The 15,527-nt window shown below is 43.2% G+C and overlaps 1 protein-coding gene across 1 annotated transcript; it reads right to left on the bottom strand.

Annotated features, from left to right (window-relative positions):
• Window positions 1-5,746: 5,746 nt before the first annotated feature.
• Window positions 5,747-15,149, bottom strand: cdk13 (cyclin-dependent kinase 13). The gene is made up of 14 exons (XM_046062663.1): window positions 13,055-15,149; window positions 11,810-12,376; window positions 11,538-11,696; window positions 11,297-11,436; window positions 10,911-11,081; window positions 10,604-10,793; window positions 10,444-10,500; window positions 10,231-10,332; window positions 9,707-9,784; window positions 9,073-9,189; window positions 8,855-8,986; window positions 8,551-8,747; window positions 7,429-7,929; window positions 5,747-7,278 (listed from the first exon to the last, which is right to left on the bottom strand). The coding sequence occupies exons 1-14, from the start codon at window positions 14,200-14,202 to the stop codon at window positions 6,578-6,580; spliced, it is 4,260 nt and encodes a 1,419-aa protein (XP_045918619.1). The 5' UTR covers window positions 14,203-15,149; the 3' UTR covers window positions 5,747-6,577.
• Between the last annotated feature and the right edge of the window lie 378 nt (window positions 15,150-15,527).

Genomic DNA, 15,527 nt, shown 5'->3' with positions numbered 1-15,527 from the left:
AGAACTTTCTAAAATTGTATGCTGTAGCATTATGATTTCCGTGAAAACACAGCCCCTCCCAAAAAAATTGGGACTGGGGTGTCTCAGTACTTTTGTCCATATAGTGTAGTTTAGATTCGGCTACGTGTGTTGCATTCAAATTATTTTGAACGATTTCTCAAATTCTTTCCCATTTGTTTAAACTTTGAGTGACAGCCCTAACAAGCAGTAAACACAGCATGCCTCATTTTATATTGACCAAACGTATACACACAGTATGTGTTTGTGCATATATAAAAAAGAGGGGGGAAAGGATGGCACGTAATGCCATCTCATAGCTCAACAAGACCATCCTCCTTGGTTATTAAAATTCTTCACAAGCGCAAACAGCTCTCAGAGCAAACACGCAACAACCGGAGCTGCAGAAGGGTTTGTCTCTTTAAGCTTCATGCAGTCAAACCTTTTGAATAGATGCTCGCTAACAACTTTAGCTCGTTGTGCACTTCTAAAGGAAGTCTGGGGGTCGAGACTGCCGGCAGAGACTGGCAGGGCAAGATTCACTTTTATAACAACTTGCTAGAGCCTGACCTTACATGTCAAAGGTACAGTAAGTGTAGTGAAGTCGAGCATGACGTTTATGGGTCATACCTGCTCTAAATTATTGGGGCACCCTTAGTCTTCATGGTTGGCGTAATGAGGACGTCAAGGACAAGGTGAGGCTATGTCTAACAGTTGAAACACAGAGATGAACATGTGCGTAGGAAATCAGCAGTTTCACAGCATGCAAGGCTAACGAGCGTCATATTGGCAGTGGTAGAGATCAAATACATGATCTTTCAGCAATGTGACGGTGGCACAGATGGCCACTGGTGGTTAGTGAAACCGTGTATGAAAATAGCTCAAAAAAGGTCAGTGCAGCGTAACCTTTGGGCAGAGTGTCACTTTCTGAACACACAGACCCGACACACAGCAGCAGGATGATAAAGCTGCCCTTTAACATTCCATCATGATTGATTGGCTCTGACGGCTTTACTGACCTCATTCAGTGAATATTAGGTAAATCGCTATCTCTGACATTACACAGTTAATGCAGAGAAACCGCTCATTAAGAGAGATTAAGACTCTGCAATGTAGTGACGCTAATGGCTGGTTTTCTACCTAAGATTAAATAATATGCAGCAGGTGTAAGTACTGACACTGGGAAAGTTTTGCTGTAACTGCATGTGGAAGACTGCACAACTATTGTTTCGCTGCTGCTGCTTTTAGATTTTGCATTTTAATTAAAAACGACTTTGAACAGAGCCCCAGGAGGAAATCAGTCAGAAAAGAGAAACAAAGAAATTGTAAACAAAACATTATCTAAAAAAAATGTCAGCCGTGTTTCGCACACATACACACACACACAGGCACACAGGAAGAAAACAAGGTCTGACCAGTGGCCATTAAACAGCCATTAGTCCAGCTGACTCACCTCTTCAAGGAGCAGTATGGCCCAAGGAACAGTGATGCACTTTGGGTCGCATTGTGGTTCAGTTACTGCAAAATCTCAAAGGTTAATTCAAAGTCAGAACATTAATTCTTCAATAAATCATCCTTAACTCCTAATTATTTTCCTTCCCTATTTGACTGTCAACAGTTAGCACAGGTTACGCCTCTTCCTGTCCTCAAGCCACCTTAGAAACAGTAATGAGTAAACAAGCTCGAGTCCAGGTAAATCTCTGATTAGCTGAATATGATAAGCTTGCGGATCATTATAAAATTGGCTGTATTCCATTTTCAACAAGAGCCAGTAGCTGAAGATGTTGAAGTCTTCAGCCCTCTGCCACTGAAGGCGTTCAAGTGAGAATTATTTCACTTTCTCTACTTGTCAGACGTCACTATTAATGGGCATGTGTCCATATTTATAGGTATTGGTTCAAGGATGAAAGGTATATCTTGGTCATCATTTTAAATTCTGCAGGTTTTATGAAATGTAGTTGATCAATTGAGATGCTCATTTTCTTTGTCTTCTTTCCAGTCCTTTAGCACCACGCTGTGCCTCCACTGGTTAGTGCAGGTGTTAGAGAGAGTGTGTGTGTGTGTGTGTGTGCACTGCAAACACCTGCCATATGCATGTGTGTTAAGTGTGTGTGGCATTCTGGTGATCCTCATGTTTTCTAGAGGTTTAAGGTTAAGCACATTGTTAGTGAATTTAAGGCGTTCACAAGTAGAGTAATAAGTGTGAGAGTGTGTGTGTGTGTGTGTCCTTGTGTGTGCTTTTTGAGTGACAAAGAGCAGGAGAATGAGAGGAAGTACCAGGATTTGGTAAACATTGTAATACAGCAGAAAATAGGGATAAAATAGGGAGCATGCTGAGAACAATTATGCAATGAGATGTTATTGTTTACCTGTTTTTGTTCCATTTTTGCCAATTTTCCTGTCATTGTGGTCCAACAACCCCCCCCCCCCACACACACACAAAACCACATTTACAATCCAACGCAATAAAATCTGCATTTGTTATTTTCATCCTGTCTGACATTTCTTCAGAAGCTATCTTCTTTTTAAAAAAGCAGAAAAAAGCAGATACACTCATATTCCCCTTATTCCCATTCTCCAGGTAGAGTTAAATGTGAATTAACCTCATATGCCTGACAGAACTGACAGAAGTTTATTTTAAACACTAGTGGGGACCCCATGTCAGGCTGGATTTTGGAGAAATGTGTCAAAACGATGCATGAATAGAATATTTACAACTGTTTGAACGGTGCAGCAAAATCATGGCAACTAGAATGCTTAAAGGTCATATTATGCTTTTTGGCTTTTTCCCTTTCATTTATTGTGTTATATATCTTTTTTGTGCATGTAAGAGGTTTGCAAAGTGAAAAAAGTCCACCCCAAAGGGAGTTAATATCTCCCACAGAGGCTCCTGAACTGCTTGAAAAACAGTTCCATAGTAGTCCAACCTTTACTTCTGGGTCATCTAAGTGACACATGTCATAATGCTCACCTAGAAGCTAGTGTGGCACCAACACAAGCAATGGTAGTAAAAATCTTATCCACAAAAAAAAATTACGCTTCATGTTGTTCTGCCTGTGTTTTGGAAGCCGTGTTTACTGGCTGAAGCAATTTTGTTTTGGATCACACTACCATGCTTGTCAGGATCCGCCCTACTCTGCCATGTGCAACTCCCAGCTAAGATCGAAAAGAAGTGAGATGCTTCACTCCGTAGCTCAAACGGAGCGTTCAACACACAGGGTGAAAAGAGGAGCTGCAGCAATGTGCAGTATGACAAAAACATTTACAACCTGTAAATGAGCATAATTTGACCTCTTTAAGTATAAACATCATGTGGCTTCAATTAAAGGAATTTATTTCTTGCTGAGAGTTAGATAAAAATGTACCACACAAACAGAGCCCAGACAGTTTGGCTTGGGGGTCACACCTCCTCCAACACTGGAGCCCTCCAGGTCGGGGTGCTCAGCCTCTTCCTAGTCACGCTGTACACCCATGGCTGCAACCACTGACATGAAGAGAACTCTGTTGTGAAGTTTATGGACAACACCACCATCATCAGCTGGATTTTGAACAACGATGAGTCTTCATATTGGGAGGAAATTAATAATCTTGCAGAGTGGTGTATAGCAAACAACCTACTGCTCAACGTCAGCAAAACCAACGGGCTAATTGTTGTTTTTAGGAATAAGGAGATAAAGACACAAACTCCTGTCTGAGGTGGAGCAGGTGAACTATTTCAGGTTCCTGGGAATCAGCATCAAAGAGAATCTGACATGGTCATCTCACATCTCCACGCTGGTGAAGAAAGCTCAGGTGTTGAGGCAAAGTTTGTTACCTTTCAACTGTTTCCCCTGTTTCCAGTATTAATTTTAAGCTAAGCTTACTGGCACTAGCTTCATATTTACCGTACAGACATGAGAGTGGTATCTATCTTCTCATCTAACTCTCAGAGAGAAAACGAATAAGCGTGAGCCAGAGGTATTAGGGCCAGTGAGCACATCTCGCAACAGCAAAATATGCTGCACACCCACTTGTATAATCTTTAATTTGGGTATGTTCTTTTAGGCACTTTTCTTGAAGATAGGCTGGGGTTTAGATTAGAGTTTAAAGGTCTAGGATCATGTGAAGAACATTTGGGACACAAAAAAGCATGGATTTGTTCTTTAAGTTAAACATTACCACAGGGACCATCTTAGATGATCCCTGATGGGAGGCTGGATCACAAAACTGAATAGTAGGATGTTGTCTTTTTAAAAAAAGCTGTATTTTAACCTTACTGTAAATATGTTTACCAGAGTGGTGCTTTGTCTAAGCTATTTTCTACCAAACTGCCCCACTCTGCCACTTCTTCTCAACTCCTATTTAAATTGATACTCAATGTTGTTTCAATGATTCACAATATGATGCTGCCAGTCTCACTGGAGCTATCGTAAAGTATCAGCAATCCATCATCCACGCCATATTAATCACAGACTAGCTGCCATCCACGTTCTGAATTAGCTTTGCAGAACGGAATCCCTCTGAGATAATCACTTTTTCATCACCAGCAATGTGACGTGTGATATGATGGGTAAAACAAAAGGCAGATGTGTGTCTCTTTGTTCAGCTGCATGTAGAAGTGGACAATCCACTGATTAATCCACTGCCCTATGTAGTTTATAATGGCATTTAAGGTCAGTTAGGCAGCCTTTAATGTCTATTTAAATGGCAATATTTTCTAGTATAAGTCCTTGAAGAGTCTTGATGTTGTGGCGCTTTCACACAGTGATTTAATTGAACCTGTTAAGAAATTTAATTTCCATCTTAAATTGTTTTTCTTTTTACTTTGATAATATTCTGTAATAACCAACATATTTATATCTAGGTGTATGGATCAAAGTACACTATGATATATTGTTCCAATATCTCTCTGAAGATACACTGCCTGTTTTGTACATTTACCCATAATTTGATGCTTCACAAACATGAGTTGTATCTCTAATTTTCTCTCTAGTGAGGAAGCATTGGGAAAAAAGTTCATTTCAACTGATTTTATTTGAGAGGAAAATCTTATTTGATAAAGGTGAAAAGGGCAAGAAGGTCTTCTGACAGCCAGAAACATTCATATCAAAGTTTACATTAAGAGTGGGCATGCAGGAGGACAGGTTTGTGATCTCTGAGAAACTGTTTTCCATTAAGTTCAAAAGCTTGAGCTAAAGTGCTCGAGGATTGAGTCCACTGGGAGCTGTCAGCTATTGGAACATTTTCTTTCTTCCTGGTAGTCGCACTGCTCTGTATCCATGTTCGAGGTTATGTATTAGTTGCCTGAAACGTGACGTGCGCTGCGATCTCCTTTGCTACGTTAGTGCTTCTAAGACTCTTTATCATGGGAGAGGTGGCGGTGTCTTTTTTTCACAAAGATAAGGGTTTTCATGCTACAAATACAGCCAAAATGTGTCTATTTGCATTACAGCTAGCAACTTATTCAAGGAGCTTGTCATATTATGGTGTATACGCTCAAAGTGTCAAGATTTAGCAGCAGTGAGACCGTGGCTGTTAAGGTCTAATGGTTTTCACTGAGACTTACAAGAGAGCATTTGCTGAACAGTTGCAGCACCGACTGTCAATCTGCATCACAGAAACCATTTTCATCTGTTGCTACAAGTGCACACTGTAGCTGAGTGTGGTGACATGACACTGCCACCCAGTGGTGTGATCATCACAGCATTTCCATTATATATACTTATGAAGACTTCAGTAATAATCCTTGTAGTAATTAAACAAGACAATACATTTTTGGCATTTCTTTAATAAACATTTGCCAAAGGAGGGGGGAGGGGAACAAAATCATTTTAGTACAAAAAAAGACATTATTTCCTTTTTGAACTTACAGGTTACGTGTGTTTTTGTTTTGCTCATGATTTTACAACACCCCGCAAAAAGGCATGTGGAATTTTACGTGAAAACAGCCTCTCCCCACAAAGTCAGATCAGATTTGCTGCAGTCGTCCAAGTGCTCTGCCAGTCTCTCTCTGGAACTAAGTCCTTTTCCTCATAGCTCCCTGTGCTCATACCTAAGCCTTCCATCCCAACAGACTGAACCATCACTGTTTCAACATAATCATGGCCATAAAAAAAAAATTAAAATAAAAAGGACACTACAATACTGGTCATTCCTAATTGTGCAGATAAAGCACATCATCCATTTCCTTTCATAGCTAAAATAGTTTCCGCCTACTTCAGTCAGTAGTGCAAAACATTAATACTAGTCTGCCCTGGAGCAATTACAGGAAGGCTAAGGTAGAGATTTAAAATTTACCCGGCCTGATAAATGTACACTCAAAAAAGGTAAAAGTTTAATTTAAAAGACAGCAGAATAGATTACAAAAAAATATGAAAATGGTATGAGCAAGAAAAGCTCCTCCGGTGTTATTCAGCTGTCCTGCTGCAATATACTCCACATTACAGACTGAGGAGGAATACGATGCTGTACACAGATTTAAGTTACTACACACCGAGTGTGCATCTTCACATCCGTGTGGACTGGCCTGAGAGGCTTCAGGCTCAAAAACAAGTAGCCTTTTGTTCATTGTCACGACCTTCCATTTCATATTTCCAGTCTTTCAGAAAGGCAGGCCTCGTCCTCTGATTGTTGCTGTTGAGTTTACATGTGGGACAAAACCTAGGGGTAGTGGTGGAGCCCCGACTTGGGAAGGGGAGCCCCAGGGTTGTCCTGGTGCTGGGATGGGTGGGGGAGGAGGGACACCATCCTTCCTAGCCATGGCGTGGTTGTACAGGTGGATAGCACTGGGGTTAGGCTGTCCCTCCACAGGTAAGAGGCTGTGATTGTACTTAAAACGGTGGTCCTTGTCCCCAGTGAACACCATGCTGCTGGGTCCAGTGGCTCCAGCTCCTGGGGGGAAGGGGTCCGGGTGAGCCGGGGCCAGAGCGCCTGCAGCAGACGAAGAACCAGCAGCCTGGCCTGGCCCACTAAACACTTCTCTCAGAGCATGAGGTGGCAGGCCTCCTCCTAACATGTGACCCATGTAGCCCTCCCCGAACCCTGCAGGAGTAAAGGGTGGAGGAGGTGGATGGGTGTAATCCCCACCGTATCCTGGTCCCTCTGCAGTAGGAAGAGGCGGGTAGTCTGGCTCTGGGGGCCTCCCTCCATCACCTCCACCTGCGGACGCAATAGGTGGAGCGTGTCCAGTCTTGGGTTCAGGTGGAGGCTGCCGGTAGTCCAGGTCAGCATGTGGAGGTGGCTCTGGAGGCTCAGGTGGTCTCTGGTCTGGGGGCAGGATGGACACTCCACCTACTTCAGACACTGAAGGAGAGAAATGACATTATATTAGGTATTGGAATAAAGTTTTTTGTTTTAATTATTTTCTTTTTCACTCACAGGACCCGAAGTAGAAAGAGCTTCCAGTCTGTGTTCAGCTGTCTGACTGAAAAGATGAAACAGACCAATTGTTACCTGGAGAGACTGGGCTGGGTTCTGGAGGCTGTTTGACTTCTGGAGGTAGTGGCTGGCCGCCTGGTGCTCCTCCTGCAGGGTTGGTACTCTCCGCCCCTTCTCCACTGTCACTTGGTTCCTGCCTCTGGCCTTGCTGAGCCTGGAGGAGCTGAGCCAGCAGCATTGTCATGGCCGTCTGTGTTGCAGCCGCAGCCTCTCCTTCTGGAATACCAGACTGTGCAGACGCGGGGGGTGAAGGAGGCTTGGGCATCGGAGGCGTACGTGGCACTCCTGCAGGCGCAGCCGGCTGGGGAGGCTTGGCAGGTGTGGCTTGAGGAAGGGGCTCAGCTGGGTCAGAGGGAGCTAGGGCTTTGGAGAGCTGCTGTAATGTTTCCTGATTGACCTTTGTGCTCATGGACTGGACAAACTGGGCCGTGTTGGCTGCACTCTTGGGCTGGCCAAGGAAGTTCAGGAGGACCGCCAGCTGCTCCTGGGTTAACTGGGAGTTTGGACCCTTTGGGTCTGCAAGAGAGAAAACTAACCTGAGCATGTAGATTCATTCTACAACCTTGCGAACACATCTGGGATGAAATATTCTAAACTCAAGTTTTTTTTCAAGTCCTGTATATCACAATGAGTTGTAATGTTTTTAAAGACCTTTAATTCCAATTAAAAATGACGAAAAAATGAAAGAAATGAAAGTGAAATGAAAGAAAAAAAATTTAGTCAAGTACACCAAAATGATTAATCACTATAACAAAACCAGTCAGAGCTGAGTACATGAGCTTGGGTTCAGTGTGTTGTCTTCGCACTATAGGAGGTAGGACCTTCAGAAGACATGTGAAAGACAAATAACTAAGTGAGTAAGTGATCAAAGAAGTGTTCTGCATCAAAGACCAATTACTCTGCAAAGCAGCCAAGCCTTCATGACCTCTCAAACTGATTTCTAAGTATTAAGAGTATTTTGCATCCATATTTCCGAGAGCAATATACATGGAGTTAACCGTTTATCATGTAAACCAGTTGTTGTTTTGGATGCATTGCACCATGCTCAAATCATACAGATAAGTGCAATTCAAAGTTCTTTATCATTCACAAGCTAATGGTAAGCTAACAGTGCAAATACAGACTAATTGAACTCACCAAGCAGCGCAGAAGCAGCCACAGTCTGAGCTTTGATACCTCCAGGAGCAGGGAAGCCCTGGGGAGTGTTACTGCGGCTGTCGTCAAGGCCCAGCTCTTTACGGGGTGCTTTAGGGGCAGCAAGTTCCTCTGGTACCTGCTTCTGACGCCGACGTTTCTTACTCCACAGCTCGTGACAGTCCTGCCACAGTGGAAGACTGGAGAGATGGAAACACGGTGAAAACAACATTAGGAATCTTGTAATCCTGGTAATAAACAAGTCGATGCAACATGAAGTAAAATAAATAAATAAATAAAAACATACTCTGGTGGGGGCATCTTGTCTGGGTCCACATCCTTGAGGAACTCGCTGCCTAACGCTTGTTCAGCTGTACAACGTCTGCTGGGGTCCAAGTTCAACATGTGGTCAAACAGATCCAGGGCAGATGGAGGGATGCTGGGCAAGAAGGGAAGCGGAAGATTTCACTGTAATGCACTGCTAGAGGGCCCAATCCTTAAATATTCAATTAGACATCAACTTACAAAGCAAACTCCTCTCGTAACCGTCTCCTGTACTGTTTCTTTGGTTTCATGGTGTTGAAGAAGGGAAGTTTTATTACATCTGGCCAGACAGCAGGGCAGGGACTGCCACATATTCGGCTAAAAGACAGAAACTAATTTGTTTAAGATGAATGTTGCAATGTGTGGACATGGACACCCAGATGACTGGCCTGACGCGTATCTTTTAAGTGCATAAAATTTGCCTTCACCACAGCTCATTTTCTCTCCGCCTGCACTACCACCAATGTTGTACCTTGCAAAGTGAATACATAACGTGAGGCGAGTAAATGAGAGAACAAGTAAAAACGATACAGCTGTGCTTAAAGCAAAATCTGTACAAACTTTAAAGGTTTTCTGCAGCCGAGGCAGCCTGCCCCCACAGAATTAATCGCTGCCTTCAAATTTCCAAAACACATCTTGTGGCTGCGTAGCACCGTAGTCGACTGAGAAGATCAGTGGAAAAGATTAGTACTGCTTTCTCTTCCTGTTTTTAGGTAGCAGGAAACCCCTTGTCAGTTGACTCCTCCAGCTCAAGTGGGTACACCACTTTGTGGGAACCAGTTAAATCTAAAAATTTGAGACATTAACATTTTTGCCTGGTTAAACCAAAACTTACCTGATGAGCTCTAACTGGGCTAGCTCCTGGTTAGCTTGAAAAATTGGTTTCTTTGTGAATAGTTCTCCAAGAATGCATCTGTGAGACAAAGCAAGATGCAATTCATACAAAAAATACTGAGCAGGCAGATAAACATGCAATAGAGCTGCAACGATTAGTTGATTAATTGATTAGTTGTCAACTATCAAATTAATCGACAATTTTTTTTTTTTATTCTAACGGGGGAAAAATGACAATTCTCAGATTCCAGCTTCTCAAATGTGAATATTTTCTGGTTTCTTCGCTCCTCTATGACAGTAAACTGAATATATTTGGGTTTTGGACAAAACAGGTCATTTGAGGATGTCATCTTGGACTTTTGTAAACACTAATTGACATTTTTCACCATTTTCTGACATTTTATAGACCAAACAACTAGTCGAATAATCAAGAAAATGATCAACAGATGACAATAATCGTTATTTGCAGCCCCATCATGTAACAAACAGTAAGTTAACTTAAGTCAATATCAGTCCTGCTCTTACCCGCAGCTCCACACGTCAATGGCCGGCGTGTACCTCTCTTCCCCCAGTAGTAACTCTGGAGGGCGGTACCATAGCGTAATCACTTTATTGGTGTATGGACGACTGAAAATGAGAACAAAAAGTGGTATGTTTGTTCATATCATTACCCACAAGTGAAAATAACTGAAGATTAACAGGTGTAGTGTGTATCTACCAAGAACAGAGGAGGCTTACCTCTCTTCAGAGTTATACAGCCGAGCAAGACCAAAGTCTGCAAGCTTTATTTGACCTCTGATTAGGTGGGGGCAAAGAACAAATTAAATGGAGTCAGACAAACGTGTGTGACTATGTAATAAAGCATAAAATCATTCTGTTTGAGTGGAAAAATACTCACTTGTTATTGAGCAGAATATTGGAGCACTTGATGTCTCTGTGCAGGAAGTTCTTCTTGTGGCAGTAATCAAGGCCCTCCAGCAACTGTCGCATGAAAGACTTGATGTGGCTCTCGTTGAAATGGACCAGACCAGATTCGAGCAAACCCATCAGGTCGTGGTCCATGTATTCAAATACAAGATAGAATGCACCTGAGGGGAGAGAATAAAGATTCAGTCATAATAAAAAAAAAAAAAAAGGCTGTGTATCAAACAAATCCATGTGGTGTTGCAGACCGTGGAGCCACCGCGAGTGAAAAGATAATGTACCTTTATCGTTCTTGAAATCTAGAGCATCTTCCTTGTCTGTGACAATCTCCTTCATGTTTATGATGCTTTTGTGGTTGAGTTGTCGCAAAATCTTAATCTCTCTGATGGCTGTGATTGGGAAGCCCTCCTTTTCATTGTCCAGTCGAACTTTCTTCAAAGCCACCATTTCAGCTATGAAACAAAAGAAAGAACCGCGTTTCACCAGCTGGTCTCACCCTAAACAGATTCTTATCTATGGCCGTGTCAGCTTGCATTTCCAACAGAACTTGACCTGATTATAATAATCACCAACCTTTATTTCACCTCTAAAGAACATTGAAAATAGATCGATGTTTACACGGTTGATGAGGAGTTACGAATGAACGTGTATTTTACAAAACACTCACCAGTGTCTTTGTCTTTTGCCTTGTACACCTGACCGTAGGTCCCTTCTCCTGTGATTCCGATGATCTCAAACTTGTCCACACAGCGTTTGCCCCAATCTATCTCAGTTTCCTTAATCTCACCGTATCTTGGGCCACAAATTCTGGGTTTGACAAACGACATATTTCAGCAGAAGCAAAGTAAATATACAACAAAGAATAGCTGAAGAAAAGACTGTATACCACTAAATGCACCGTAACATACTTAGGTCTTCGGCGAAGTGTTTGGGACTTTTTGTCTTCAGGCGGGCTGTGTGGGGAAGACATGCCACCAGGAAGCTCAGGGGGCAGAGGCAAATCGGTAAGAAGCTGACGGGCCTTTCTCTCTGACTTTTTCTTCCCTGAGAGCGAGCTGTCCTTCAAGCTGATAGGAGAAAATGCAGGAGATACAGGGAGAGTGAGAGTAAGTCTTGACAATCAAGTATAAAAAAGGTGCATAAAAATTCTAGTTCAACTGGCAGAACAACACGTCCATACCTTTCTCCTTTATCCATGTGCTCAAGAACTGCTTGGGGCAATGGTAGGGATGTTAGGGTAGAGATGAGTGGACCAAGGGCTCGTTCCTTGTCTTTGCTCGGTCCAGATGCTGGTGCTTTCCTTTTGTCCCGATGTACAGAGTCATCTTTCCCCCTTCCATCTCTGTCCCTGCTGGTCTGCTGGTCAGTGGTCCTCTTGGACGACCGGTCAGGGGGAGACTGAGGCTGGTTCGATGTGGGAGTTCTGGGACCTTTCTCGGGTTGGGGTGGAGAGGGTGGGCGGCCCTTTCTGGATGAGTGATTGGCCTTCGGGCTGGGCTGGTGAGCAGATGACGAACCCTTGGTTGGAGTAGATGTGTTGCTGGAGTTCTTGGCCTTGGCAGCCGCTTCTGCGGCTTTAGCCTTTTTCTGCTTACTGAGTTCAGCAGCAAGACTGGTTTTGAAGGTGAGGGTGCTTGGTGAGAGACTAGAGGGGCGACTGCGGGAGCGAGAGTGCCGGTGACGGCTGCGAGAACGTGAATGCCTTGAGGATGAATATGGACTTCTGCTACGTGACCTAGCAGATCGCCTGGAAGGAAAATGACATGGTGAACTTTTTATTTTGTTTTGCTATTATAGACTTCAGGCGACAGTTTACTTGCGTGAGATAAAAAAAAAAAATCTATTGTTATCTAAATTTTAAGAACGCTGTGCCATTAATAAAAATGTAGAAATCAAGCTATTACTCACATTCTACAAGTTGCATAACGTCACATGCAGGACTTTTGTTCTCGTTCAATAGATAGTCTGGTTAAAGGCTTTTGGAAAGGCATAGGCACGACAGCAAATATTGAAAGAAAGAAAGGGGCTACAATAAACAATGTCACAACCAGGGTCCAAAATTAGCACCAGATAAAACGCTGGTAAAATATGTAAATGGCAGGTAGATTTACTTCATCACCAGCCAAAAAAAACAATGGTAATCTATTGAGTGGCTGGTGGACAAAATGTTAATTATGCACCCAGGTCACAACCTTGTATCTGTAAAAATCTAAAATTCATGTGAAGAATCAGTGCCCGACAAGTTAAACAGAAAATTGGTAGCGCTAGGTTTCTGTTAATATTTCATCAAGAGGAAAATTGCCTCAAATCTGAAGCAGGGCTTGCTTATTATAAACCATTATAAAAATTTACTCCACAAATACACAGACTACAGCGTACAAATGAAAACATACATCAACCTATTAGCTGCTTTATAAAAACTCACCTGACATCTGGACTTGGGCTCAGGGACTTTCTGTATGGACTTCGTGATCTCCTGCGGTTTCCATAGGGGCTTGAGCCAAACTCTCCTTGTTCATATGGACTGTGTCGGCCATAACTTGGGGACCTGCGCCAGGTCGCTGGGCTCACAGGGGATCGCTTCCTTTTGTTGCCGGAGTATGAACTGGGTGATTTTGGCAAACCGTATGACCCATACACATCTACATCCCGGCTGTAATATGTGGAACTGGGAGAGAGTCTTTTGCTCCCATAAGTTGGACTTCTTCTAGATATTAGCTGGTTATAACCACCAGGAGACTGGTAGCTATATGAATATGATGTCCCATAGGGACTTTCTCCTTTCAAACCAGGACTTCTCCTGTAACCCCTGAGGTCTTCACGGTCATCTCTGTAAGATTGTGGAGCATCTCTGTATGCAGATGGAGGCTCTTTATCAGATCTTGTTTTGCTTCTGTGTCCTTTTGAATCCCTTTTATCTGCAGACTGTGAGGACTGTGATGTAGATGTCCTTTTACCATTTCTGTCACTGCTCCTTGTAGCGTCTCTGTGATTTTTAGAGCCACTAAGGCTACTTCCGCTTCTACCTTTTGAGGAGTCTCTCTCACGACTCTGGCGGTCCTTTTTCTTGCCTACCTCCTTCTCTTGCTTGCTCCTCTCAGATGGTCCCCTTGTTTGATCGTCCTTGCTAATGCACACTCCCTCCCGGTCTCTCGGGTGACTTCTGTCTGGGGATGCTGGTCCATTATAGTCACCAAAGTCAACATCGCTGAGTCGGTCCACTGACAGCCTGTCAGCATGGGGGTCAAGTTTAGGAGAGGGGCTCCCAGAAAACCGCTCCGACTGGGAGCTCACGTCATCATACTCTACCAGTGTCCGAAGTTCAGCCTCTTTTTCAAAAGTGCTTTTTCGGTTATTGCCAGGCTCTCCTGTTGTACCAGTATGACACAAGTCTCTTTCCTTGCCCTGTCTGCGTTTCTTTCTCCTAGAAACCGATGACCGCCTCTTCTCACGGTGTCTATCTCGCTGAGCAGCACCGCTCCCCGGTTTACTACGCCTGTCCTGCCTGTTAGCATTTCTCTGTGCAGAGGGGCTCCGTCCCCGACCCTCGCGAAGCACCTCCGAATTAGGCATTTATCTACAAAATAAACGCTATAGCCACGTTGAGAATAATCTTTATATTATATCCTTACCTAAGCTATTTTCCTTGTTGTGTTGTGGAACAAAACATTGGGCTAGCTGTGTTAACAGGCTAATTAGCTAACGTTTCAGCAAATGCACAATTAGACAGCCAGCTAGCTGGCTAGCTAAATCACAAGCTTAACATTAGCATTACAAAGCTAGCTCGTTTGCGGTTCTATAAAAAGTGAGTTACACCAGACGGTAATTCATGACACTTGGTGCCTGCAGATTCGGTCACACAAAATCCGCAATATGATGTTTAGTTATAGAACCATTGGGTACTCAACCATTGTTACTCCAGGACGGACATCTCCCAGATCTGCTAGCTAATGGTAGTCGGTTTAGCCAGTTAGCCTCCAGTAGCTAACTGTGTCCGGCTAGACAGTCGCATTACATTTCACAGTCTAAGCACAGGCCCGAAGCCGCTACAATTAAAATCCAGTCCTTCTGAAATGTTGCAGTTCGTGCGGGCGTGTAAATCCATTAACCAGATAGTGTTAAAGTAGAAGTAAAAGAAACCGGTCTCCCTCTCGCAAACTTCTCGCCTTCCATCACACTCCAATGTGCAACAAGGAAGTGAATAGCACACGAGTTGGCTGGATCATAGACATATAGCCGCCGCCGCCGCTAGCCACTGAGCCAGCTAGCCCTCTTTTCTCCTTGCGTGGAGTTCAATGCAACTCAGTCAAGATGCAATAAAACAAAGCTGTTCAAAAACACGTCTGCTTTCACGGATACTGCCGAGTTGCTGCCGGATCTTATCAACGCATGACCACAAAGTAGCAAACGTCTTTCCGGGCAAAAGGGCTCCACTAATCTATTAATTTATTTCAAAATATTGTAACTTTGTTCGCAATGTGGCTACTCGCCTGGGCCCACAGAGCTTTCAAACTACAGGCCTTGTGCGTCGGCGTGAACCAATGATACGCGTCTGCGTAATCCTGATAAGTGGTTACGTCACCTCAGAGGGAAACCCCTACCTTCAAAATATAGGCTAACTAAGACATTGACATGTACTTTGAGTCCCTCAAACTTGTGACAAATAAGAAAAGATTTTCAATAACTAATATATAATGAGTACGATTTACCTAAAGGACACCTTCTGTCACTTCTTTATTTATCCATCTCTGTTTCTACTTTATTTTTTCTATCATGTTATGTTCATGAACTGGAATGACTGCAAATTGACACTAAATGCTATTTTTTAAAATACTCAACAGTTACAGTTACAACATCATACCGCAACTGCAATATATCCATGTCTATTGCTATAGTGA

This window comes from Micropterus dolomieu, linkage group LG01 (assembly GCF_021292245.1).
Source record: "Micropterus dolomieu isolate WLL.071019.BEF.003 ecotype Adirondacks linkage group LG01, ASM2129224v1, whole genome shotgun sequence".
NCBI classification, from domain to species: Eukaryota; Metazoa; Chordata; class Actinopteri; order Centrarchiformes; family Centrarchidae; genus Micropterus; species Micropterus dolomieu.
This window is presented reverse-complemented; position numbering and strand designations above follow the sequence as displayed.

What these genes read in the sequence shown, in the direction of transcription:
- cdk13 (XM_046062663.1), bottom strand. Translation starts at nt 14,202, where the DNA reads ATGCCTAATTCGGAGGTGCTTCGCGAGGGTCGGGGACGGAGCCCCTCT. An exon ending in GGCAAAAGACAAAGACACTG is followed by an intron (nt 11,082 to 11,296) that starts GTGAGTGTTTTG and finishes TTTGTTTCATAG; the next exon opens with CTGAAATGGTGGCTTTGAAG. An exon ending in ACCCAGCCCAGTCTCTCCAG is followed by an intron (nt 7,279 to 7,428) that starts GTAACAATTGGT and finishes TCTCTCCTTCAG; the next exon opens with TGTCTGAAGTAGGTGGAGTG.